The 25,027-nt window shown below is 61.9% G+C and overlaps 3 protein-coding genes across 11 annotated transcripts in view; 2 read left to right on the top strand and 1 right to left on the bottom strand.

The window, feature by feature from the left end:
- Positions 1-228: 228 nt before the first annotated feature.
- TAGLN (transgelin) lies at positions 229-3,362 on the top strand. The gene is made up of 5 exons (XM_051638466.1): positions 229-394; positions 1,793-1,992; positions 2,114-2,291; positions 2,375-2,477; positions 2,702-3,362. Exons 2-5 carry the CDS (start codon positions 1,813-1,815, stop codon positions 2,841-2,843), a joined length of 603 nt encoding a protein of 200 aa, XP_051494426.1. The 5' UTR covers positions 229-394; positions 1,793-1,812; the 3' UTR covers positions 2,844-3,362.
- A 325-nt stretch (positions 3,363-3,687) lies between these two features.
- Positions 3,688-18,900, bottom strand: PCSK7 (proprotein convertase subtilisin/kexin type 7). 7 transcript variants are annotated; one of them, XM_051638458.1, is made up of 17 exons: positions 18,866-18,900; positions 17,907-18,362; positions 17,001-17,135; positions 16,209-16,374; positions 14,845-14,935; positions 14,309-14,363; positions 13,190-13,328; positions 12,550-12,650; positions 9,418-9,585; positions 8,242-8,349; positions 7,198-7,310; positions 6,328-6,443; positions 5,978-6,134; positions 5,751-5,845; positions 5,398-5,590; positions 5,084-5,201; positions 3,688-4,972 (listed from the first exon to the last, which is right to left on the bottom strand). In XM_051638458.1, the coding sequence occupies exons 2-17, from the start codon at positions 18,348-18,350 to the stop codon at positions 4,562-4,564; spliced, it is 2,610 nt and encodes an 869-aa protein (XP_051494418.1). In that variant the 5' UTR covers positions 18,351-18,362; positions 18,866-18,900; the 3' UTR covers positions 3,688-4,561. The 7 variants fall into 7 exon arrangements, with proteins under 7 accessions (XP_051494418.1, XP_051494419.1, XP_051494420.1 ...); XM_051638459.1 differs by lacking the exon at positions 18,866-18,900 and having other exon boundaries at positions 12,550-12,644; positions 17,907-18,812; XM_051638460.1 differs by lacking the exon at positions 18,866-18,900 and having other exon boundaries at positions 5,410-5,590; positions 17,907-18,811.
- A 97-nt stretch (positions 18,901-18,997) lies between these two features.
- RNF214 (ring finger protein 214) overlaps positions 18,998-25,027 on the top strand; it is a 6,767-nt gene continuing 737 nt past the window's right edge. Inside the window, exons 1-14 of one of the 3 annotated variants that reach the window (XM_051638601.1) lie at positions 18,998-19,153; positions 19,245-19,473; positions 19,696-19,755; positions 19,867-20,007; positions 20,262-20,401; positions 21,047-21,115; positions 21,863-21,959; positions 22,213-22,301; positions 22,546-22,636; positions 22,768-22,866; positions 23,161-23,540; positions 24,018-24,153; positions 24,248-24,349; positions 24,699-24,794. In XM_051638601.1, coding sequence (XP_051494561.1) covers positions 19,071-19,153; positions 19,245-19,473; positions 19,696-19,755; positions 19,867-20,007; positions 20,262-20,401; positions 21,047-21,115; positions 21,863-21,959; positions 22,213-22,301; positions 22,546-22,636; positions 22,768-22,866; positions 23,161-23,540; positions 24,018-24,153; positions 24,248-24,349; positions 24,699-24,794 — 1,812 coding nt within the window. In that variant the 5' untranslated portion in view covers positions 18,998-19,070. Of the gene's footprint in view, positions 19,167-19,244; positions 19,474-19,695; positions 19,756-19,866; positions 20,008-20,261; positions 20,402-21,046; positions 21,116-21,862; positions 21,960-22,212; positions 22,302-22,533; positions 22,637-22,767; positions 22,867-23,160; positions 23,541-24,017; positions 24,154-24,247; positions 24,350-24,698; positions 24,795-25,027 lie in introns of all 3 variants that reach the window. The other 2 variants (XM_051638599.1, XM_051638600.1) reach the window with 2 other exon arrangements.

Raw genomic sequence — 25,027 nt, 5'->3', positions numbered from 1 at the left:
CCGTGAGCACACGGGAAACCAGCGATGAGGTCAGGGCAGAAACCCTCGGCCGGGCGAGCACTTGGCTATAAAAGGACTTTATCCATCAGCCCCCGGCCCCGCTTCCTCCCAGCCCCCAAACCGGCAGGGGCGGAGGCACGCGGGGAATGCTCGGGCACGGGCCGGAGACCGCTGCTTTTCGGAGTCTTTCCCCAAATATGGTGCCTGGGCTGGAGGGATGATGCTCTGCGGGGCTGGCGTGGCCCGGGAGGGAGGGCTGGGGGGGCTGGCCCCCCGGCCGGGCTGACATCACTGTCCCAGAGCCGGCCTTTTAGCACAGGGTTGGCCCCCCCGGTGTGCAGAGAGTGCCGGCTCCGCGCACCGCATCGCCCCGCGCCTCCCGGAGCAGCCGCTCGTGAGTCCTGCTGCGGGGGCGGGGGGGCGGTGGTGGGCAGCGGGGAGGGTGGCCGGGCTGGGGGCACCAGGGGTGCTGCGCCCCGAGATGGGGACCCCGTACCTGGGACGGCGATGCTGCTCCCCGGGACCGCGATCCAGGGAGCCCTGGGATTTTTGCTCCTGGGATCGGGATGCTTCTCGGCGGGTAGGGCTGCTGCTCCCTGGATCTCAGCGAGGCTCCTGGCAGGCGGGTCGGGCTCCGCGGGAGCTGCTGCTCAGGCTGGGGGCGAGGGGGGTGCCACCCCCGCTCCTGGGGGCTGCGGAGCCGCGGGACGGCCGGGATCAGCCCCCGGTGTCCAGAGGGGCCGTAGGGGCCCTTGTCTCCTGTGGCTTTATGGGGACGGGGCTGGCGGGTCCGGGGGCAGCTGGTGGCCAGCGGGCACCACCGTGTGGCCAAGGGAGCCGTGACCAGCGAGGCTGGGGGCCGCGGGTGACCCCCCTGTGCCAGGCTGGGCCGGGCACGGAGCTGAGGGGGCTGCGGCGCTGCTGGGTGTGCGCGAAGGGGCTCGGAGCTGGGCACGGGCTGCCCGCGGGGTTTCGGGGTACCGCAAGGCCGCCTCGGGGCTCGTGGGGCACCCCTGCGTGGCCGACAGCAAGCGAGGTCAGCATCCTCCGCTGCACCGAGCTGTGCCGGGTCTCAGCCCGTCCTGCCGGAGCCGGGGGCATCTGTCTGGGGCCAGGGCAGCGCGTGAGCGTGGGGACCGGGCGGGTGGCCCCGGCCCTCGGTGGCTTTCTGCCAAGCAGGAGCTGTGCGGGGAGGAGCGAGGCCAGCTCAGGAGAGGGCTTGGCCACCGGCACCCACCACCTCTCCCTGGCATCCCCCTGCCCTGCCTGCAGCCAGCGACCTGCCATCCCTGCCCGCAGCATGTCCTTACAAGGGCATGGGCACGGCTCCCACCCCATCCTTCCTCCTGTGGTCCTCCCTGGCACCGGGACCTTCCACACGCCAAAACCTTCCAGGGCACCACGGCCACCCCACTGTGCCATGGCCACCAGCCGTGCAAGGGCCACCCTGCCACCTGGACTCCCATGGGGACTTCATAGCTGCTCTGGCCAGAGGGCACGGCCATGCCATGGGTGTTTGTGAGAGCCAGGAGCTGGCGGGTGGCTGAGCTGGCAGGGCAGGGATGGGGCTGCTCCCCTGCACAGCCTCCGCTGGCCGCTGGGACAAGGCTCCTCTGCCAGGAAGGGAGCTGTGGGGATCACTCACCTCCGAACGTGTCCAGATGCTGCTGAGGGCTCCCGGCGTGGCGTGGGATGCACCATGGCGACGCCTCGGGGTGCTGGGGTGTCTGCAGGGTCCCCAGGGCAGGGGGACAGTGTCTCCACAGCCTGACAGTCCCCATCCCACCACCAGGTCTCCCACCCACCGCAGACATGGCGAACAAGGGCCCGGCCTATGGCATGAGCAGGGATGTCCAGTCCAAGATCGAGAAGAAGTACGACGACGAGCTGGAGGACCGGCTGGTGGAGTGGATCGTGGCGCAGTGCGGGGCCGGCGTGGGGCGCCCGGAGCGGGGCCGCCTGGGCTTCCAGGTCTGGCTGAAGAACGGCATCGTAAGTGGGGGGCTGGGTGCCCACCGTGCCCACCGGCCCCGGGGGGGTGGGTGGCTGGTGGGGAGCTCCGCAGCCAGCAGTGCGGGTGGTGTGGTGAGCCCAGCCTCTCCTCTGCCGACAGGTCCTCAGCCAGCTGGTGAACAGCCTCTACCCCTCTGGCTCCAAGCCTGTCAAGATCCCTGACACGCCCCCCACCATGGTCTTCAAGCAGATGGAGCAGATCGCCCAGTTCCTCAAGGCAGCTGAGGACTATGGCGTGGTCAAGACCGACGTGTTCCAGACTGTCGACCTCTTTGAGGGTGCGGGCGGGGGGGTAACTAGGGTTGGGGGGGCCGGGGCTGCCACACCGTGCCTGTCCTCACCCCTCCCTGTCCCTTGGCAGCCAAGGACATGGCGGCAGTGCAGAGGACACTGATGGCCCTGGGGAGCCTGGCGGTCACCAAGAACGATGGCAACTACCACGGGGACCCCAACTGGTTCATGAAGTAAGTTGAGGACTGTGGGTTCCCCCCTGCCCCGCGGCTGCCCAGTGTGGGCTCTTCCCACCCACACATCTTCCCACCCCAGAGCACATGGCTGTGGGATGCCGAGCTTTTTTGGCTGGGAAGTGAGGGTGGCTGGGGACCCTCTCGGGGAATGGGGGCTGCAGGGGATGGGGACGAGGGTCCGGGGGGCGCGGGTGGCACATGGCATCTCCCCCACCCCGCAGGAAAGCGCAGGAGCACAAGCGGGAGTTCACCGAGAGCCAGCTGAAGGAGGGCAAGAACGTCATCGGGCTACAGATGGGGAGCAACAAGGGAGCGTCACAGGCGGGGATGAGCTACGGCCGGCCCCGGCAGATCATCAGCTAGGCAGCCCCCCTGCCGCCCCCGCCCTCCCGCCGCCGGGAGAGCAGCCCCAGCCGGGACCACCCTCCCGACTCCCCCCGGCCCAGCGCGCCGCAGCCGCCCCTCACCGACTGGTATTTATTGACAAGGAAACGCCAGCCAGCCCCAGCGACCCCCCCAGCGCAGCCCTCGGCAGCACCCACCCGGCCACGGCCGCGTGTCCAGCGACGCATCCAGCCTCGGTGCCTCCGGGGCGGCCCTGCCCCCCTGTCCCGGGCAGCCTCGCCCCGCCGGCCCCGCACGCCTCCGCCGAACCCCCGCGTCCAGCCGGTCCTGCCCCCGCCGCGCTCGCCGGCGCCCGTGGGTGCCCCGCTGCCCTCCCCGGGAGGGGGGGTGGGAAGGGTGCGCGCCCCGGAGCCACCCCCAGCCCCGCACCAGCCCCCGCCACCGCCGCAGAGATCCTTGAGAACGGGGAGAAAGGAAAATTGGCCTCGGTTTTGTACTTCGTTTTTTGTCAAAATTAAAAAGGTTACTGTTCATCCAGCGCGGCCCGAGCGGGTTTCCTGCCGCCCGCCCCGACCTGCAGCCGCTCTGTAAAAGCTGCTCAGGTCGCCTGAGCTACGTCTGCTCCTGCTTCCAGCCGGGAACTTGGGAAAACCACAGCCAGGGATCTGGGAGTGGAGTTGTTGGAACCCCAGTTATCCTGGCTCCCAGGGAACAGGGCACGGGGGGCCTGTGAGAAGCCAGCAGCAGACCCAGCACCACCACCCCCCCCCCCGGCATCCCCAGGGCTGGGAGGTGCTGGGTGACTCATGTTTCCACAGCCAGGATGTGCTGGGAGGGCAGAGGAGTGATGGATGGGGGAGAGGAGGGTTTTTAAGTCTTTATTTGGAAAGCTACACAAAAAGGCTTTGCTGATTAAAAAACAAACCCCAGCTTTAAAAAAATAAACCAATGCACCCGAAGAGGCATGACCAAGCCAGCCCTGCTCACTCATGAGCCACTGCCAGAGCAACTCCACCTCCCCAGCCCACAGCAGCCGTGGCTCAGCCCTCCCGGCACTGGGCACAAGCTGAGGCCCCCCTGGCAGGGACAGCCCTTCCTGCCCACCTGAGCAGGATGGTCCAAGCTCTGCCTTCCAGCTGCCCAGCTGTGGGAGAGGAGGTGGCGGGTCGAGGCAGAGGGGCCAGGGAACAAGCATGGTTGGCTCCCTCTGGCTAAGCTGGGCGTAACTGGTGGGTCTGGACCAGCGCGTGGCCCAGCGGGACAGGCAAGTGACAGTGCTGCAGGGTCCTTACCTGCAGAGGCAGCTGCCAGGGGCCCTGCCACATTCTCCAGGCTCACTGTGCAGAAATCAGGACAAAGTGACACTTCTTCCCTGTGCTGCAAGGCTGTGGGAGCCACAGAGGGCAGAGGACTCCGTGGAGCTCCACCGTGGCCACCACGTGCCTGGCAGGCACCAGTCTGGGGCCTTGCTCCCTGCACCAAGGGAAGCCCTGAGCGTGGCTGCAGGGCAGGCTCCGTTAGGAATGGGATTAAGGCTTGCTTTGTTTTCCAGAGCGAGGGAAAGGGAAGCTCCCCTTCCACTGCCAGCACTCTTTCTCCTGGTTCTGAGCCACTTCCAACACCACCTTCCACAGAAAACAGCAGCAATGGGACGGGTGGCTCAGGAAGTCTCTGCTGCCCATGCTTGGCAAGGACGTACCGATGGGGAGGGACACAGCCCAAAGGCCCAGCCCCAGCTAGCAGGTCTGGAGCTCCCTGTCCTCCGAGAGGAGCTCGGCCATCGCCTCCCGGCCAAGGTACCCTGCTCCAGCTGAGGATGCCTCCTGGAAGGTCGTGGCTCTGCCGTTACTGGGAAGTGTGGGGTGGGTGGGTGTCCAGGACCCCTCCTCCCTCTGGTCCTCCTGGGCAGGCTCCGGGTGCTCACACTCCATCTCCACGTCATCCACGTCCTTCTCACGGTAGAGCGGCACCGACTCCATCTCCAGGCCGCTCTCCAGGGCTCTGTGCTTCCCTCCCTGCTGGTACCACCTGCAGGTGGGGGAGCCATTGCAGGTCACGTCAAGCCCCACGTTGTTCCTGGTCAGGAAAACTTCCAGCATGTAGTAGAAAGTCCAGAACACAGCAAAGCATCCCAGCAGCAGGAGGGTCTGTGGAGGAGCAAAACCTTTGAGAAGGAAAGCCCTTGGCCACCCCAGAGCCCTGCTGTCACCCAGCAGAGGGGTCACTCCTCCAGCCCCCATGCCTGCAGGCAGGCTCACCTTGAGGGTGTTGGCTGTGATGGTGTAGTGCTGCTCCTCGGGGATCTCCAGCCCCGGGGGGCAGGGCAGGGAGAAGTCGCTGCTCAGGTAGCGCCCGCTCATGGCTTCCTCCAGCAGCCTGGGGGAGAGGAGCCCTGTGAGGGTCCCACAGGCCGGGCTGCGCCAGAGAGGGTCCCACATGCCCACCAAGTGTCTGCAGTGCCTCTTCCATCCCTGAGGGCTGCCCTCCTGCATCAAACCCAGCCAACAGCCCATGTCTCCCCTGAGCAGTGTCTCCCCAGAGCCCCGGGCCAGCAGCCAGGCTGCAGCCTCACCCTGCCATGCACCTGGCAGCAACACTGCAGAGACTGCTGACCATGTCCCTTCGCCCTCCACCTCCTGCCTCCCCACACGATGGGGCTGGGATGTCCAACCTCTGCCGCTCCTTCATCTCTGCTGGGGACCAGGAGGAGCCATACAGGGTCAGCTGCCACTGCTTCAAGGTGCCAGGCCTCAAGCTCTCATCTCCTGGGGAAGAAACAGGTTGGACTAACAGGGAACTCTACCTGGCTGGATGGCTCTGCATGAAGCTAATCCGTGGCCACCCAGGTGCAGAGCTGGCAGCTCCACAGGACCTGGCATGGAGCTGCCACCACCCCAGGAGGGATCCCTGGGAGGCAGGACTCACCGATGTCCCTGATGACCAGTCTGTACGTGCCCTGTGCTTCCTCACCCCAGCACCGGACGGTGGAGAAGGTCCAGTCAGCAAAGCCATTGGGGTCCCTGCCAAAGGGTGGAGAAACAGCCCATGAGATGGGAACACAGGCTGAGCCAGAAGGATGGATCTCCTGCCAGAGGAGCTGGGCTGGGTGTCCTGCCTGGCAGCGTGGGCCTCCCATCTCACTCAGTGCTTACGAGTCCATGCTCCTGGTGGTCCCTATCAGGGACATCATCCCACTGGGGCAGAAGAGCCTGATCTCCAGGTTGCCACGGCGGGGGTGGGTTATGGTGACGGTGACTGCCACGTGCTCCAGGGTTCTCATGCCAGAGAGCTCCAGGTCGGCGGTGGTGACTGGGAAAAGGAAGGCAGGGTTTGCCAAGGCTGGTGGCTGGGATGGAGTCCCCACTTCCAGCCTGCTGAAGGGGCTGCTGTGCTACTTCCCAAGCAGGGGGGTGGGTGCAGCCCTGGAGCAGAGCCTGTCGGCAGCGCAGAGAGTCCCTGGGGCCTTGGGGAAAAGGTTAACTCAGAGTCACCCTGTGGGTACCTGTGGGGGACAGTAGTGCTCCCAGCCACACATTCCTCTGCCCGCTCTTCCCCAAAGTGCCTCTTTTCTGCCTTTCCCACACTGTTGCCTGCCCAGGGCTCAGCTCACAGCTCCTTCTAGGGCAGAAGGATCTGCTTGACCCTCACCCCTTGCCTTGGAGGTGGAGCAGGGCTAAACCCCTGGCAGCCCCAGGAGCAGAGTGTCACCCCTCTGTCCCCTGGGGCTCTGCAGTGCTGGTACGTGCTGCAGAGCTGGACCAGCCCAGCCAGGCAGGGACAGGAGAGGAAGAACATGCCCAGCACCTGCCCAGCATCTTCACAACCTTCAGCAAGGAGGGGAAGGATGAGATCACCTGCAAGGGGGGGTGGCAAACTGCTGGGGTGCTGGGCTGGGTCCCCAGGGACAAGAAGCTGTGCCCAGCCCAGGAGCCAGGCCCTGCTGGGGGCCAGGAAGGGCTCGGGGCCGAGCTCTCCTTCCCACTGGTAGCAGCCAGAGCAGTGCCTTGTTTATGTGGACAGAGACCGGCCAAGTCGGGAGCTGGAGCATTACCTAAAATGGTCACAGCCAGAGGAGCAGGACTGGCTGCTGCCCAGCCTGGCCATGCTCACTAATGCCTGTCTGGCTCCTCAAAGACATCAATCCATGGGATGGAGTTATGGAGAGGGGACCACATCGACAGGCACAGATCCCCTGGGGATCAGCAGCGGAAAGAGAGAGGAAGCAGCCCAGGCAGGCCAACACTTAACCCCTCCATGGCCTCACCCAGGGCTCGCCCTGCCAGGCTGTCAGTGTGCCCCACGCCAGCAGGACAGGCTGGATCCCTGGCTCCCTGGCCTCGGTGTGTACAGCACGTGCTCTCACATGGCACACCTGCTCTTACCGTTCCAGGCGACCTCCAGCTCCTGTGGGAGCAAGGGGATGTTCCTGCCCTCCTTCAGTGCAGGGCTCACATACGAGGCGAGGTAGGGGACAGACTCCCAGATCTGTCAGAGGAAAGGCAAGAGGATTCAGCAGGTTATTCCCTCCCTGTGCATCCACCTCTCAGACTCCCACCACTCCTGCAGGCTGTGGAACCCCTAATGCATCTGGTCATGGGCCCAGGGGCTTCTCCCAATGCTGGGTGGGGACAGATGGACCCAGGCACCTGCCCAGGCTGCAGGGCTGGAGGGGAAGGCCTGTGCTGGGGAGGGGAAGGAAAGCAGCTGCCTGTGGGCTGGAGGGGCTCTCCAGCTCTGGATTTGTCTCTGCCACCATCTGAGTGGCTTTGGGCTGTCACTTGAAGCCATTCTGCCCCAACCTCAGGTGCAGTGGGGCAGGAATTGTAGCAGAACCCAGATCCCTGTGGGAAGAGAGAGCAGCCTGGGAGCCCCGGGCAGAGCGGACATCGCTGGCAACCGGCCGTGACCCAGCACAGCGGCGCAGTGCCCTGAGCACCAGTGACGTGCCCTGGTCTCCACGTGACCAGAGCCAGAGGGAGGAAGAGATGGGGCTGCCCCTGCCTGCTCTGAGCACACCACACCCTCAGCAGCCCCCAGGATGCAGAGGCTGGAGATGCCAGCTGAGGATGCCGTTTCCTTGGGGCATGACGCCCTCCCTGGAGCTGTGTAGGCAGGAGGGTGCCAGGGCTGCTGCTGAAGCTCCCCAAGCTGTGAATCAGAGCTGTCTCTCCCACCAGCAAGGGCTCTTGCCCATGGCTATATATAGTGCTGAGAGCTGCAGCTTGGGGCAGGCTTCAGGCCCTGCTGAGAGCCTCATGACTTCATACCAAAAGCAGCCTCGTGGTGAGGGCCACAGGATGGCGGCCAAAGTGCCGGCCCCGAGCGGCAACGGTGTCACCCCATGGCATGGCCAGTGAGGGGCCTGTCCCTGTCACCTGGCTGGGACTGCTCTACCTGTGGCAGGGAGGGGAATCACCTTGGCAGCATTGACCAGCCTCCAGGCGTTGAGCAGGCCGAAGCCGTGCTGGTGGCTGTGGCTGAAGCCGGCCTGGTTGACATCCCACTTGGCGTGATGATCCTCATACTGAAACGACACACAGGGCACTCTGGTTACCCTGGGGACACCAGCACCCTGCAAACCCACCAGGCCCGAAGGGAAGGAGGCTCAGAAACATCCCACAGCAGCGGGGAAGCAAACCCACATGGCCTTATTAGAAAGTAACAGGTTGACCTTTGTTTGAAACAAGTCCTGGGACAAACAGGCTTCCCTGCTCCTCAGAAAGGAAATAAAGCCACACAAAAGGGCACAAATGCCTCTGCTCTGAAACATCCCAGCTGCTCCCAGCTGCCCAAGCCACAGCCTGCGGGATGGCAGAAGCCTTCAGGAGAAGGAACCAAGTTCTTTAAATCAACAAGAGCTGGGCCAGGACAGATCTGGGTCCCATCACTTATTGGTTTGTAGCACTCTGGCAACGCTGGCTTGCAGTTGTGGAAAACACTGCCCTGTGCCAAAGTGAGCACAGCACGAGCTGGAAAGAGACTCCTGCTCCCCAGAGGGGTGTGGAAGAAGCCCTGTCCCTAGGCCGAATTGGACATCTCCAGTCAGCTCCCACTCTTGCTCTCTGCAGCTGTGCTGGAGTCGAGGCTGAGCGAAAGGAAGGGCTGTGTTTGCTGCCACACTCTGTTATGTCTGTTTCCAAGAGCTCAACTCTCTGGAGAGCCTGAGGAAAGGCCAGAGCTCCTCACTTTCCCACTGCATGGACCATGGGGTGGCCTTGCACAGATGTGTGCTGGCCACACGTGCCTGGTGCCCGCGGGTGAGGCATGGTGAGCTCCTGCAAGACCTGGAGAAGCTCTGCAAGATCTGGAGAGCCCCTGCAAGACCTGTACACTGGCAGAGGGAGGCATTCCTGGAGCAAATCCCCCATTTGTTATCATGACAGAGGAAAATGCCTTAGCCACATTCCTGGAAGGAACAAGGGGTGAGGGGAAAGCACAATCCTTTTGCTTGCAGCCAGACAACCGAGAGATTTATGGGGGGGCAGGCAGACATAAACAAGGGTGAGCACAGCAGGACCTGGGCTGCTCTGCAGCAACCCTGAGGGCAGCAGGAGGGAGGGAGGCAAGGAAGGAAGGAGGCAAGGCCACTGACCTTGGTGGCAGTGAAGACAATGATGTGCTGGACGTCCCTCCAGGTGAGGCAGGGCCGCACCTGCAGCATCAGCGCGATCATCCCGGCCGCGAGGGGAGCGGCAGCCGAGGTCCCGGTGTGACCCTCCGTGCAGCCCGTGCCCTTCTGCAGGTCCCAGTCTGTCGTCACCTGCCGAGCAAGGGCAGAGGTGCCACCCCTCAGCCCACTGCTGGCCACGATGGGGTGGCTGGGCTGGGTGCTCAAGCAACCAAACACACACAGTCCCAGCCCCGAGCTGTGCCCTGGCCACACCAGCTCAGCCTGTGGCACAACCACCAGCAAAAGCCCTGGGGACACAGGTCAGTGTGTCCCCTGCACTGTGCAAAGGGCATGAGAGATGGGGGCTTCCTGCACCAGCCCCCTGAAGGCAGGAGGGTGCACAAGCTGGTGGGTTTTCCCAGCAGAGCTGCTGTGCTGATCTGCTGCTCGTGTGTTCCTGTCAGCAATGCTCAGGTAATTGCTTTTGCTCTACCACAAGCCTGATGAGGAGGAAAAGGAGGAAGGAAAAAAAAGGAAGTTCTCTGGATTGCCCAAGGATCCCCCCTCCAGAGCAGAGACACAGGGAGGTGGTCCTAAACCCCCTGCTTGCATGAACCACCTCTAAACTCTCTGTCTCCCAGCTGTCTCTTCTGCACGAGCAGCTTCCCCCCAGACAGAGGGAGGAATGTGCAGCACATGAGCTTTCTTTCTCTCTGTGGTTGCTGAGATCAGGCTGGGAGACAGGAGGGGCAGCCAGAGATCTCGTCATCCTCCCTCAGCCAAGATCAGAACAACAACAAGAGCAGGGAAGCAGCAGGGGGAGAGGGTCTGGGATTAGCTGCTGAAAAGCCTGAAAACATTTCCCAGACAGTTCCTGGCCAGGACAGGAGTACTCGGCAATAACCAGTACGAGGTGGGAAGGACAACACCACAGCTCCCCAGCTGAGAAAGATTCAGGGACAAGGCTGAGAAGCCATGAATGCAGATAGTTCCTCTGGAGAGAGACAGAGAGGAACTGGGCCTGGATTGAGCCACAGTGGGGGAACTCAGGGTCGTTACAGTTTGGGACCTTCCTCATTTTCACTGCTGGCCACAGCGTCACTGCAGCACACCCGGGGCTCTGCAGAGCACACAGAGCCTCCAAAGAGACATTGGGAAGTTCCCAAATGCCCCCTCACTGCAAACCAACCGTGCCTGTTCCTCTGTGCTCCTCACGGGGAGACAGCCTGCCAAAAGCTGTAGGTTTTGTTGCCTCCTGTGCTTGGCTCCACAACGTTCTGCCAGCTGTTAACAACTCCAGCTCACACTTGGACGCTGCACGTCCCACAAAGAACACCCTGAGCAGCATAAACTTTCAGTAGGAAAGGCAGCAAGTGCCAGAAGCCATATTAAATTCTTCCCATTAAGGAAACCATACAATGTTTATAGTCTGGTAAAAGAAAATAACCCAGCAGATGGCTGCTGAGCAGTTAACTCTGACATGCCTGAAGCAGAGTTAAAGGCCATTTGGGAGAAGAGTATCCTCCAGAAAAACAGGCCTGTCAGTTTTAACATGGCACAGGCATGCTAAAGGAGCCATGGCAGTACTGCACAGGAACAGGAGCTCTCTGCATGTGCCATGGCACCTTGTCTGGCTCCCTGATGGAATGGTAGCTCCTGTGCTAGTGTCCCATGGGGCCAGTGTTCAAAATGGAGTGGGGTCTGACAGCCTCAAAGTGCTCTCATCCACAGCAGGCTGGGGGGAAGCTGGACTGAAACCCAAACCCCTGTTACTCCCAAGTAAAGCACAGCCTGGCTGCTGTTTGCTTTTTTCCTACCGTCAGAAGTTTCCAAACCAGCTTGGGACAACTGAAGTTATTGCTGAAAGGAAAAATCAGCTCTGTTCTGGGTTTGACTTTCCCTGCCACACGGGCCTAGCCACTGCTCCAGGCAGCCTGCTCTGTGCTCCAGCTCAGCAGGGATTCCTGCCACAGGAGCTTGCTGAGTCCCAGCCAGGTGGCTGAGTAACCCAGGCTCTCCCTGTTCCCCCAGTTTACACCCAGCACATGGGGAAGCCTGCTTGACCAACCTGGGTTCAGCTCCTCTCTGGCAGGCAGAGCCACAGCTGCACATCCCTGCTGGCAGCAGCACCCTCAGCACTGTCCTTTGTCCCTCAGCTCCCCCGAGACCCCCACACACAAACTGCTGGGGCTGGTCTGCTACTGGGACTTCACTGCCTCATCAGCTTTGCCAGGAAAGTGCCTGTCCTGAAAGGAGATCTTCAAGCCAGGGACTACCCAAGCCCAGTCAGGAGCCAGTGACATTTACCACAGGGTGTCTCGGGCTCCACTGTCCCCACAGGACAGGAACGGGTCCCAGCTGTACAGGCCCATTGGCCTGAGAGTCCCCCAAGTGCTCCAGCACCAAGGGAGGAGCACACTGGGTCAAGCCTGGGGCTGCTGAAAACAGGCCCAGCAGCTTGGCTCAGGCAAAAAGGACATTTTGTTGACAAGAAGTCATTTTTTGGCAAAAAAAGGAAAAAGCTGATAAAAATATTCTGAAATATTCAGCTGGGAGCAGCACATGTGCCAAAAGAGAGAAGGAGCTGGGGCCAAGTGGTTTAAAGAGCCCGATGTTGCTTCCAGCCCCTCTGGTCCCACAACCCTTGGGAGCAGCAGTGAGGGGTCTGGTGGGGCAGGGAGAGCCACAGCAACCCCTGCCCATTCCTCTTTGGGAAAGCCCACGGAAGCACGGGAGGCCTGCTCCAGGCTCCCTGGAGCCAGAGGTGCTCTCTGGATGACATTCCCAGGAACAAACACAACACAGACAAAATCCGCGCTTGGGAACAGGGAGGTGGTGAGCCCATGAGCACCCGTGCAGAGAGAGGGTCACTGCACTGCAAGGTACAGCCTGACAAAGTGACAACACCAGGAACAGCTGGAAACAGGAACCTCCCTCTCAGAGCAACTGCTTATGGCACCTGGATATAAAGCAACTTCATCCCCTACCTCAGAAGACAACCCAAGTCCCAGCCTCAGGCAGATGGGTGGCAATCAGAAGGGACAGAGCTTTGTCCCTTCTTGGCAGGGGGCTGTTCCAGGTGTGGGGAAGAGATGTGCCTTGCATGGTACTCACAATGCTCCTCATCATCTTGTCCCCGCCGCTGAAGGTCACGGCCAGCATGGAGGCACATTCCTCAGCGTAGAACGGCATGGAGCCCGTCTCGTCCACTGCGCCTGGGGAAAAGCCAAAGGCCTCGCCTGTAGGAACCTTCTTTTGCTTTACCAGCTGGAACTGCCAGGTGAGGAGCCCCTGTGGACCCGTCCTGCTCGCTGGGCTGTGTCACAGGTGGGGAGCTGGGCAGGGAAACCGGACCCAAGCCTCATTTGTCATGGTTGGAAGATCTATGGGAGAGGCAGCCACAGTAAATAACCTTCCGCCGTGCTTAATGTTGGACAGAACTTCTACCCCTCACGCAGCTTCTGCCCTCAAGAAAGTGGATCAGATGTTTCTTTTCTAACACACAGGGTGGGAACGCTGTGCCTTGGGTCCCTCCCTCAACACAGCAGTGTGTCTGTCAGCCCCAGAGATGGCCTCTCTTGCTCCGGAGGCCAAAAGAAAACTGCAGCCTTGCACACCTCTGCAGGCTGCCGCATCCACTGCCAGAGGACAGACGCTTTCCAGCCAGCTTCCAGCTGGGCAGGTTTTGTGCTTTTGGGAGGATCTCCTTTTTTCCACACCAGGAAGGAAGGTGACAGCAGACATGGGCACTCACCTATCGTGACAGTGTAGATGGAGTTGGCGTATCCGTCGTAGTTGCAGTTGTCGTTGTGCTGCCCCCCGTTGCCACTGGCCACCACAAAGATGCTCCCGAAGCCCCTGCGGCCGGCGATGACCCCGTGCTGCAGGGCAGCCTGTGGAGAAGGAGCCGTGGCTGCTCCTGGCACAGCCCTGCCCCCCACACGCTGGGACACACGGAGACAGCCCTGCCCGAGAGGCACCTGCCCAGGACAACTCCTGGCACACACGTCCCTGCCTAGGTAGAGGGTCTGCTGGGCAAGCAAGAGAGCAATCCTGCTGGGAACCAGCTCCTCCTCTTGCCTGCCCTGGGCAGGTGAAGGCATGCACTGCCCTGGCCAGAGATCCCTCCAGATGTGCTGCTGTGCTAAAGCTTTGCTGTGCCCTGTGTCCCAGGGCTCCTTAGAGCTGCTTCCATGTACAGGAAGAGAAAAAAATGACCTGCAGAACTGGAAACCACTGGTCACCACAAACTGATAGCCCGGTTGTCAGCCCTGCTGCAGACAGCACAGCGACTGCTACCCCGTGGTTAGAGAAGTGCAGCAAAGGGCTGCTGAGCAAAGGAGAAATGAAGCAGAATCACAGCCTGGGAGCAATGCACTGCCTGGTCTGAGGTCCCCTGGGTGACCTCTCACTGTGGCACCTCAGCAGCAGGAGCCAGGCTGCAGTTTTGCAGCAGTTCTGCAGTACAGCCACTGCAAAGAGACCTTAACAGCCCAGGAAGGAGCAGCCACAGCCCCTCAGTGACTTCAAAGGAATGTTCCTTGCCCTGAGAACCACCCTCAGCATTGGGAACAACCAGTCTCCTGAGCTGAGAGCGTCTCTTGGCTTGCAAAAGTTGTCAGAATAACATCACAGGTTTCAAAAGAGTGTTTTCCTGCTGGAACCAGCCTCTCCATGGACAGCTCATCTAATGCTGCCCAAACGCTGCCCTCCCACAGCCACATCACCTCTGTCACCTCTCCCACCACGTGGCAACGTGTCACCCCTCTGCTGGCAGTGAGGGGAGTGAAGAAACGTGCACCATGGACACATCCCTCCCACCTGCCCAGGCAGGAGAAAGCCAGGGTCACTCATGCTGCTGGGGGGCTCTTACCTTTCCCAGTTGGTGGGGGCCATCCACGGTTTTCCCATCATCATCTGGACCCCAGCTGCAAACAGAGACGCTGTGAAGTGACAGCCCCAGGAGTTGCAGACAGCAGCTCCCTCTCCCATCACCATTTGCTACCAGCAGTCACCAGTTACTCCCAGCACCACAACTGGGACCAGATGATGCTGCACTTTCCCACCCAGCAGGTTGGCCCCTCACTGCTGGGACAGTGCTGCCATGTTTGCCCCTGGGTCAGATTCCAGTGGATGAAATGTTGTTTTTTTGTTTAACCACCAGCTTCTCACACATTCCAGTCACCATCACACATTCCAGTCCCCTCAGCTCCAGCTCAGCTGGAGCTCTCAGACCACAGCAGAGGGCACAGTGCCCCTTCAGCTTGGCCAGCCTGTGGGATGTGCTGCAGCAGAACTCAGAAGGCCTCACAGCCCTGGGTGCTGTGCACAACCCGCGCCAGCTCTCCAGGAACAGAAACACTGTCTCCAGGAACAGAAACACTGTCTCAGCATTCCCTCGGGGCTCACCTACAGCTGTAGATGTCGTTGATCTGATAGTGCTTGTTGAAGGCAATGGCCTCCATGCTGTCTGTGAGGGGCCCATCCAGCACACGGATGCCTGCAGGAAAAAGGACAACTAAGGTGACCAGAGGGGATCAAAGGAAGGTGCACGAACTGCAGGCAAATTCCTTGGCAGGTTCACACTGGGGACACCTGCTCTCCCAGCCTGACTGAGCCAGATCTCCTGAAGCTGTAACCCTGCAGATCAGTCTGCAGGGCTGGGTGTGCCTGAGGGACACCACCCTCATGTGGAGCTCCACGGAAATGCTGGACATAGCTCTCCTGCCAAGCAAGTCCACCAGTCCCACTGCCAGAACCACGGTGGGTGACAAGAGATGGCACAACCAAACACCAGCTGGGTTCCCTCCTGTGCACGACTGAGCACTCTGCCCAGAGCCCTGCTCCCGGGGGCTTCTTCACATCCCACCACTTTCCTGCTGCTTTCCAGGGCTAGTCCCTGCCTGCAGCAGTTGCCTCTCCTCCCCAGTCCCCAAACCACCAGGAGTGGCTTTGGGACACCCCGTGGCTGTGCTCAGAGCAGAAGGGTGAAGCCACCCCTCCACCAGAGCCATTGACAGCTTGTGCTGAGTCTCCAGTGATCCCCAACCCCTGATAATTCCCATTTTACGTCACAGTTTAGGCTGGAAAAGGACATTACAAACGGAAAGCAGGTGCTCAGCTCCACTGAGCCTATCTACAGCCTGCACAGCCGCCCACCCAGCTCAGCTCTTGTCCGACACAGCACACAGCTTTTCACTGCCACATCCCAGGAGGGGAGCAGCCCAGTGAGGGGTGCACGGGCTGCCCCCCTTGCTGGCCCCACGCCTCCCAGGCTGTCCCCTGTCCCCAGGCCAGACACTGCTCTGAAGAGCCAAAGCCCCAGGAAGTGCCAGGTCCCACCTGAGCGGCCCAGGGCGGACCCTGCTGGCACTCCCGGGCCCACCCACTCCCCAGCCCCACAGCACAGCCAGGGGATGCGCAGAGGTAACGGCCTCCCAGGCCACGCCACGGCACCAACATCCCCTGCTCTGCCAGGGACACATCCTGCTTGGCACAGAGATCTCTCCTCCCTCTGCAAGGCAGTGTGAGAGCCCTGGAGGGAGCCGAGGCCACCGCGGGATGTTCCCTGGCCTGGCAGAGCAGAGGTGCAGCCAGACCTTTGCCTCCCTGCAGAGCCTAGACCGAGGGCTGGGGAAGCCTCCAACAGACCCAGCAGCCCAAGCACGGCTGCCTTAGAGCCCACCTCAGCCCAGCCCCTCTCCCACGGGGCCCCTCAGGGCAGAGTTGAGAGCAGCCAGGCCCGAGGGCAGCAGGCCGGGTGCCTCACGTACCCGCGATGCGGCTCCCGTAGGCGACTCCCACGGTGCAGAAGCTGTTGTTGGGCACGGCCGCGATCTCCCCGGCGCAGCGGGTCCCGTGGTGGTTGCCGTTCTCCTCGTCAGGGTGAGGCATAGGGTCAGGGTCGTTGGAGTTCAAGTCATAGCTGCCTTCTGGGCTCTGAAAACAGACCCACGGCGATGACTCGGGGCTCTGCCCTCCTCTCTTTGGGGAGAGCAGGGTTAAGAGGAGGGCAGCCTGGGCTGAAACAGCCTGGAAGCCACGGGAACTTCCAGGCTGCTCCACGCAGAGCTGCAGCTCAACACTGCTACCTGCTGCTGGAGGAGAGGCTGAGGGACTCTTCAGTCTGGAGAAGACTGATGGGGGGATCATATCACTGCTTACAAATTCTTACGGGGTGGGTGCCAGGAGGGGGGGGGTCAGTCTTTTTCCAGTGGTGCCCAGTGACAGGACAAGAAGTCACAGGCACAAACGTGAACATAGGAAGTTCTGTCCAAACATGAGGTGGAACTTCTTTGAGGGTGGGAGAGCACTGGGACAGGCTGCCTGGAGAGGTGATGGAGTCTCCAACTCCGGAGGCATCTCAAACCCAACTGGGTGCCACCCTGTGCTACCTGCTCTGGGTGAACCTGCCCTGACAGGGGGGTTAGGCTGGATGATCTCCAGAGCTTCCTTCCCACCCTGAACATTCTGTGAAAGTGACCAACTGAGGCAGCTTCAGCAGCTGCTGTGGGTCAGAGGGAGCTGCTCACCAGCCTCTCCCGGGGAAGGGATGCAGCACTCACGTAGTTTGGCTGGATGTCCTTGACTGTGTGCTCCACACCATCATCCACCACCACCACGGTGACGCCGCTGCCCGTCACGTTCCGCTCCCAGACGCCGGTGACGTTGATGTCCTTCCCGGGGCTCTTGCGGTTGTTCTGAGCACCAGGGAGGGCAGGGGAAGAGCAGGGAGAGGGTCAGCTGTGAGGAGAGGGGCTCCTGGGAACACTGCCTGGGCTGGGAGGAGTGGCAGGACCACAGAGATGATGAGGGGAATGGAGAATTCCTATGAGGAACAGCTGAGGGAGCTGGGGCTGTTCAGCCTGGAGAGGAGGCGGCTGAGGGGGAATCTCATCAGTGCTGATCAATATCTCCTGGGGTGTCAGCAGGATGGGGCCAGACTCTTTTCCATAGTGTCCACTGACAGGGCAAGGGGAAATGGGCACAAACTGGAGCACAGGAGGTTCAAGCTAAACAAACATAGGGGAAAAACTTTTTTGAACAGGTAAGAGAGCCCTGGGACAGGCTGCCCAGAGAGGTGGTGGAGTCTCCTCTGGAGACAACCCAAACCCAACTGGACGTGTTCCTGTGGGATCTACAGTGGGTGATCCTGCTCTGCAGGGGGGTTGCACTAGATGATCTCCAGAGGCCCCTTCCAACCCCCACCACTCTGTGACTGTGTGATTTGTGTTACACAGACAGCAAGGAGGAGCCACTGGAGGCAGGGAGTGGGGAGCTGCAGTGCTGGACACACCAGCCCCTCCAGCCTGCTGACCCTGCAGGGGCTGCCCCCTCCTGCTGCCACGGCCAGCACGTGCTGAGCTCTGGGTGAGCTGCCCCCTCAGCACAAGGACAGCAAGGGACCCCTCTGTCCCCACGGGACAGCCACAGGGACAGCCCTGGCCCGGCAGAGCCAGAGAACCACTCACCAGGTGCCACTGCTGGGGGTACTTGGGGTCGTTAAAGTGCAGGCTGCGCTTGGAGCGCTTCAGGAGCTTCTGTTCCGAGTGCCACCTCACGCTGTCGTGCTGTGCAAACAGAGCGTCCACCCACCTCCGCACGGCCTCGGGCGGGGCGGCCGCGCGGCCGCGGGGCGGGTACGAGAAGAGGTAATGACCGCGGAGCTCCCCGACGCGGCCCATGTTCACCAGCCCCGCCGCCCGGGCCAGCTCCTCCGCCCGCTGCTCCAGCTCCTCCTCGGGGGCGTCCAGGCTGACCGCCCAGCTCAGCCCCTCAGGGCGCTCCCCGGCACCCGCCGGTCCCGGCGCGGCCAGCGGGATCCAGGCAGCGCTCAGCCAGAGGCAGGTGCGGATGCAGAGCGTGGCCTCCATCCCCGCGCTCCATCGCGGCAGCCCCGGCTTCCGCTGCGGCATCAGGCAGGCGGGCTGCGAGCGGGACGGGGCACAGCGGGTCAGCGGCTCCCGAGCAGCCGCGCCTCACCGGGGGGTCCCCGGGAGCGGGGCCGGGCAGGGCCGGTCACCGGGCCCCGCCCCGCGCGGCCCCGGCCAGCAGCACGGGAAGCCGGGCCCGGGGGGGTCGGCACCGCCCGGCTCTGCCCGCCCCGCGCGGCCCTCCCCGCCCGCCGGGCCCCGGGCTGCGGGTTCCTCTCCCCGCGAGAAGCGCTTGAGCTCCCCGGCGCGTCCTTAGCACGTCCCGAGAGCGACCGGAGCGCCAGGGCGCGGCGGGGCAGGCCCAGCGCCCCCGGGGCGGGCGGACACGCCTCAGCGGGACCCGGGGGGCAAAGCTCAGGGACGGCGGGGCCGGGCCCGGGGCCGCGGGACAGGCCGCTCTGCCCGCCGGGGCAGGGCCGGGGCTCGGGAGCCGCACCCCCCGCACCGCTCCCCCGCTCCGCTCACCGGGCCCGCCCCGCTCCCCCCGCCCCGCTCACCGGGCCCGGGCCGCCGCCGCTGCCGGAAGCGCGCGCGGTGACAGCTGCGTCACGTCCGCCCGCGCCGCCGGGCCCTCCCCGCCGCCAGGGGGCGCCGGGCGCGCCGCTCCGCGCCGCCGGAAGGGGCGGGGCGGGACCTCCGGTCGGCGCCGCCGCGGGCCCCGCGCTCCGCCCGCCCCGCCCGCCGGGCCCCGCAGCCGGGCCCATGGCGCTGGAGCCGGCGCAGGATGACGGCCCCGCCGCCGCCCCCGCCCCGCCGCGCCTCTGCGAGCCCGGCCCCGGCGGCAGGTAGGTGGGCCCGGTAGGTCGGGGCCTGCGGTGGGGCTGGCAGCGGGGCCTGGGCCGCGGGGCGAGTGACCGAGCGGTTTGTGTCGCGCAGCGGGAGCACTCTCTCCGTCCCGGAGAGCCCCAGCGAGGCGGCGCCGGCCGATTCCGGCGGAGAGGCGGAGCCCGCCGCCCCCCCCGGCCCGGCCCCGGCGCTGCCCGGCGCTGAGGGGGAGCGCGGGCCCGGCGGCGAGGAGGAGGCCGCCGGTCAGAGCGACGGGGCGGCGGAGGAGCCCGAGGCTGAGGCAGCCCCCGCCAGGCTGTCGCAGAACATCGCGGTGCAGGTGGGTGGCCGGCGCGGGGCGGAGTGTGCTGGGCTTGGGGGCTCCTACCGGGGCTCCTACCGGGGCCTGAGGTCGGCCCTGCCGCGGCGGGGGGGCTGCCGGGCCCGCGGGGGTGCCCTGAGCGGGTGTGGGTTCCCTGGGTGCTGCTCCAGGGCTGGGGGTGCCGTGGGTCCGGGCAGCCCCCGGGGCGGGGGGCTCTGACACAGACGTCTCCCCTCGCAGACCGACTTCAAGACAGTCGAGACAAACGTGAACACAGACCAGGACATTGAGAAGAACTTGGTGGGTATGGGAGCCCTGGGACCAGACCCAGGCTCTTCCCACGGGGTGTGTGTTGTCGTTAAAACCCCAGCCTGGCAGCTCTGCAGCTCTTGTTTCTGCTCTCCACGGCAGGACAAGATGATGTCTGAGAGAGCTCTGTTGAAGGAGCGTTACCAGGAGGTGCTGGACAAGCAGAGGCAGGTGGAGAACCAGCTGCAGGTGCAGCTGAAGCAGCTCCAGCAGAGGAGGGAGGAAGAGATGAAGAACCACCAGGTATGTGGCCAAGTCCTCTTGGACTCCTGCCCAAACTGGGGTCCTGAGCAGCTCAGCACTAATTCCTGACACGGCCCTGCCCCTTCCCCCATGGTCACTGCATCTATCTTGTCTGGCTCTGCTCAAAAGATTTTGATGACGCCTGTAATCCCGTAATCTCTCTTCAATTGATCTAAAATAATAAAGGATTTAAAGGCAAAACCTTTCCTTGGGAGTTTTGCTCTTTTGGCTGCCTGGTGCCTGTTTGACTGCAGGAGATCCTGAAAGCCATCCAGGATGTCACCATCAAGCGGGAAGAGACGAAGAAGAAGATGGAGAAGGAAAAGAAGGAGTTCCTGCAGAAAGAGCAGGACCTGAAAGCAGAGATTGAGAAGCTCTGTGAGAAAGGCAGAAGGTATTAGTGTGAACAAGAAAGGGTTTGTTTTGGGGGGGAGGTTTATTGTGGGGGGGAGAAAAGGTATTGCTTAACCCTGGTGTGAAGGGGTTCACTTTAAGCTTCTTAGACATTAGGAAGAAGTAGCTGAAGGAGTGGTCGTGTGGTGGTGTTTTTGTGGGGTGTGTGGGCGTGGGGTTTCTTTGGTCTTTTGTTTGTTCGGGTGGGTTATGTCATTTGTTTCCTGCTGTGGATGGTTGGACTTGTTGATCTTGGAGGCCTTTTCCAGCCCTGATGATTCTGTGATCCTTGGAAGCAGCAGGTGTTTTGGCAGGTGGTTTAGGACAGACCTGTGGAAATCAGTGTTTTTACCCCGTGGGCTTGGAAATGGTTTTGGATCAAGCTCCTTTAGCAGCGGCTCCACCTGCCCAGCCCCTCTGTGTGTTGTGGGGAGCACAGCTCCCTGCCTGGAGCCTGGTGCTGCTCCCCAGCCCCCGGGCACTGCTGTGCCCCAGCCCTTGGCTCTCTGACACGGGTGGGGCAGCGCAGCCTCCGGATCGTGCCCTGGCACTGGGCAAGTGGCCGTGGGACCTGGTGGAACGTGGGACCTGCCACGGGTGACAGCACCTGTACAGGAGGTGACACTGTCCCTTGTCTCTTGTGCAGGCTGCTGAAAGAGCGGGAGGAGAAGGAGAACAAGATTGCTTCTCTGATTGCTGAGCAGTCCGATGAAAAGTGAGGCTCTTCCCTGGTGCCAGATTAGTGCTGCTGGATCCTCTTTCCCTCCCAGTTGTTTGGCCTTGGAGTGGATCTGATGGCTCTGGTGGGGTGGGCTGGAGGAAGGGTGTGACACTGCTGTCCAAGGATTTCATCTCCTCTCCCAGCAGGCTGGTTCCCCCTTCTCTGGATTAAATCCTCTTTGATCCTGGTCACAAGCAGCCTGCTAGATCCTTGTGACATAAAGATCCCGTAGGATTAGAGTGGATTGGCTTGGCTGATAATTCCATCCCTCTGGTGGAATTACAGCTCCCCAGGTTTAGGCAAACCTGCTCCTCTGTCTGCTCCTGGCAGCTCTGGACTCTGGCACACTGGGGTGTGTTACAGCCGGGCAGAGCAGCTCCAGACCCTGACGCAGGGCTCCCGTAAGGCAGGTGGAGAAGAGGCAGCTTCAAACTTCCCAGGACTGGAGCAGCTGCCCTCAGGTCACCTCCTGGCTCAGACCTGTGCACCCTTCCCTGGAGATGGGATGGGTTTTCTCCAGGGGAGTTCCCCATTCCTCACTTTGCCCTGGGTGCCTGCACACTCAGGGGACAGTGACTTGCACATCCTTGGGAACCGTGGCTGGTGTTGTGCTCTTCTTCCACAGTTCCACTCTATCCAGAGCAACAAGGGTTGTTGGGTTCTGGGGGGGGGTTTGTCAGCTCTCCTGTCCCACACTGTCCCGGTGCCTGAGCCTTAGCAGTCTTCTGTGTGCCTGTGCAGGCAGCTCTGGGAGATGGAACTTGATAAGCTGAAGAACCAGCACAATGAGATCAACAGGAACATTCTGGAGGAGACCGAACGGGCCTGGAAGGCAGAGGTTAGTGGGGACTTCTTAGCTGCACTGCAGGTGTTGAAGAGGATTGTTTTGAGATCCCGGATGGTTAATGCATATGGGAAGTTAAGGAGCAGTTAAGGATGGGGCTAAGTCTGTGGGACAGCAGGGGTAAACAAGTGTCAGTGCAGGAAGTGAGCTGGGAGCAGTGCCCCGGGGTGTGGTGAAGAGGTGAGTTTGGCAGTGAGGAGCAGGGGGGGACAGCAACTGGTCTTCATGTGGGGCCTCTCCCTGCTAGATCCTGTCCCTGGAGAGCCGGAAGGAGCTGCTGGTGTTGAAACTAGAAGAAGCAGAGAAGGAAGCAGAGCTGCACCTCACCTACCTCAAGTAAGTCTTTGGAGTCTCAGAAGTGGCAGATGACTCAAGTGTCCCTGCAAGCCCATCTTCCTCCACTTATTCTGGAGGTTTGACTGAACTAGTTCCAGGTTTCCTGTGGCTTTCTTATTGGAATAACATGGTGGCACCATGTCCTCTCCTCTCACGGGGTTCCTTCTCGTGGGGTGTCAGTGCTCCCACTTGGCTGGCAGTTGAGGGCGTGGTTGCAAGTGGGAAAGTGTAGTTGTGCTTGCAGGTCTGCACCACCCACGCTGGAGACCATGAGGCCAAAGCAGGAGTGGGAGATGAGGCTGAACAGGATACGAATTACCAAGGAAAACGTCCGAGTAGGTTCCTCTGACCATTCCAGGGCTGAGAATGCTCTGCCCAGGCAGGAGGATCATGCCTGCTCTAGGCACACGGTGCCCAAAACTGCCTCATTGGCTTTGATAAATGCATGTGTTTTCTCCTCTGCTAGGATCAGTTCAACGACCACATTCAGATGGTGAGGAATGGGACGAAGCTGAGCAGCCTCCCACAGATCCCGACCCCCACGCTGCCACCTCCGCCCTCAGAAGTGAGTTCCTCTCCAGCTCTCACTGCTGAGAAGCTGCTGTGGGGCCCGGGGCAGCCCCACTGCCTGTGCCTTGGTGGGGTTGTGTCCTCTGGAGCCCTGTGCTTGTCCCCATCTGTCTGGGCTGGCTGGTGTCCCTGGGGAGGAGGGGAAGGGGCTCCTTCCTGTGCCAGCAGGAGCGCGGCTGGTGGTGCCTGCATCTCAGCCCCACTGCTGGCGAGGAGGGCAGCCAGCTCGGTGTCCAGATGGGCTTATTCTAACCAGCCTTTTCCTCTTCCCCCTGTTTTTCTTCCTCAGACAGATTTCATGCTGACGGCATTCCAGCCCAACCCACCCCTCACCCCCAGGCTCCCGTTCCCCATCGGGCCAGTTCCCGTTCCCATGGTCATGCCAAGCGCCGACCCCCGGACGCTCTCCTTCCCTCTCCTCAACCCTGCCATCTCCAGGCCCAACCAGCCCTCCCCGCCACTCCCTGCTTCCCAGGGCAGGAGCAGCCCAGTGGTGGGATCTCTGCTGGGCACACACAGCCCTCACATGCCTCCTGCTGCCTCCATCCCTCCCCCGCCCGGCCTGGGAGGGGTTAACGCGGCTCCCGAGTTCCACAGGCCGCAGCAGCCCGCGGATAAACTGGAAAAGCTGCTGGAGAAGTTGCTGACTCGGTTTCCACAGTGCAACAAGTGAGTGTCCAGGGTTGCCCTTCCCGGAGAGGGACAGAATCATGGAGCAGTTAAGGTTGGAACGAACCTTTCAAGATCCTCAGGTTCCAACCCCCCTGCCATGAGCAGGGACACCTCCCACCAGACCAGGCTGTACAAGCCTCAGCCAACCTGGCCTTGGACAGCTCCAGGGAGGGGACATCAGCATCCTCCCCAGGCAACCTGTTCCAGTGCCTTCCTACCTTCATAGTGAAGAGTTTCTTCCAGATGTCTAACCTAGATCTCCCGTCTTTCAGTTTAAAACCATCACCCCTTGTCCTATCACTGTCCTCTCTGGTGAAAAGTCCCTCCCCAGCTCTCCCGTAGCCCCTTCAGGCACTGGAAGGTGCTCTAAGGTTTTCCCAGGACAGCTTGGGTGCGGGGCAGGGTGGGGAGGGTCCCTGTGGGCAGGGGCTGCTCAGTGGGGCTGGGAGCTCTCAGCAGCTGCTGTCCCTGCAGGGCCCAGCTCACCAACATCCTGCAGCAGATCAAGACAGCTCGGAGGACCATGGCAGGTCTGACCATGGAGGAGCTGAACCAGCTGGTGGCAGCCAAGCTGGCAGAGCAGCAGGAACGGGCAGCAGCTGGGGCACAGGTCAGAAAGTGCTTTTCCCCCTGGGGACGTGGGGTTCCTGGGCTGTCCTTTCCCCTCTGGGCTTTGCTGACATCCCTCCTTTGCCTTGCTGCAGCCTCTCACTCGAATCCGGGCCCCCATGTTCTCTGCTCCTCTGCCTCAGATCAGCACCCCCATGTTCCTGCCCCCGGCCGCCTACCCCGGAGCAGCCTCCCATGTAAGGCTTCCAGACTTTCCTAGAGTGCTCCCAACATCCTGGGGGAAGCTGGCTGGGGAGGAAGCCTCTTGAGAAATGGCTCCAAGGGTGAGCCAGTGAAGCTGGGACCTCTCTCCTCATGTAGGAGGGGAAGGGTTAGGGGCATGGGTTCTTCGTGTTCTGCATCAGGGGAGAATGGCACGGACATGAGAGAGGTGTCAGGGGCTCTAACATCCTGTGGGCAGAGGGAGGAATGGGGCAAACTGTGGCTCCTGGCTGCAGCTGGTGGGACCAGTACCTGCAAGGTGGAGTATGACAGGAGCTGGGGTGTCTGACTTCCATGCCTGTCTCCTCTGTTCCCCTGTCCCAGGCCCCAGCTGCCTGTAAGCTGTGTCTCATGTGCCAGAAGCTGGTGCAGCCTGGTGACCTGCACCCCATGGCCTGCTCGCACGTGCTGCACAAGGAGGTGAGTGGGCTTCCCTGCTGCAGGCTGCTCCGAGGTCCCTCCCAGTGCTGGTTCCCTTTGGGAGCCCTGGGCTTGTCTAGGGAGTCCCTGTTGTACTGGGAGCTTGCCAGGAGAAGGGTGTGATTGGTGAAGAGCTGCTCTTCATCCTCTCATTCCCCCATTTTCTTACTAGGCCACCCTGAGTGGCCATTTGGTGGTAGCTTTAGGGACAACCTGTTCTTACTCCAGCCCCC

Source organism: Apus apus, chromosome 22 (genome assembly GCF_020740795.1).
Source record: "Apus apus isolate bApuApu2 chromosome 22, bApuApu2.pri.cur, whole genome shotgun sequence".
Taxonomy (NCBI): Eukaryota; Metazoa; Chordata; class Aves; order Apodiformes; family Apodidae; genus Apus; species Apus apus.
This window is presented reverse-complemented; position numbering and strand designations above follow the sequence as displayed.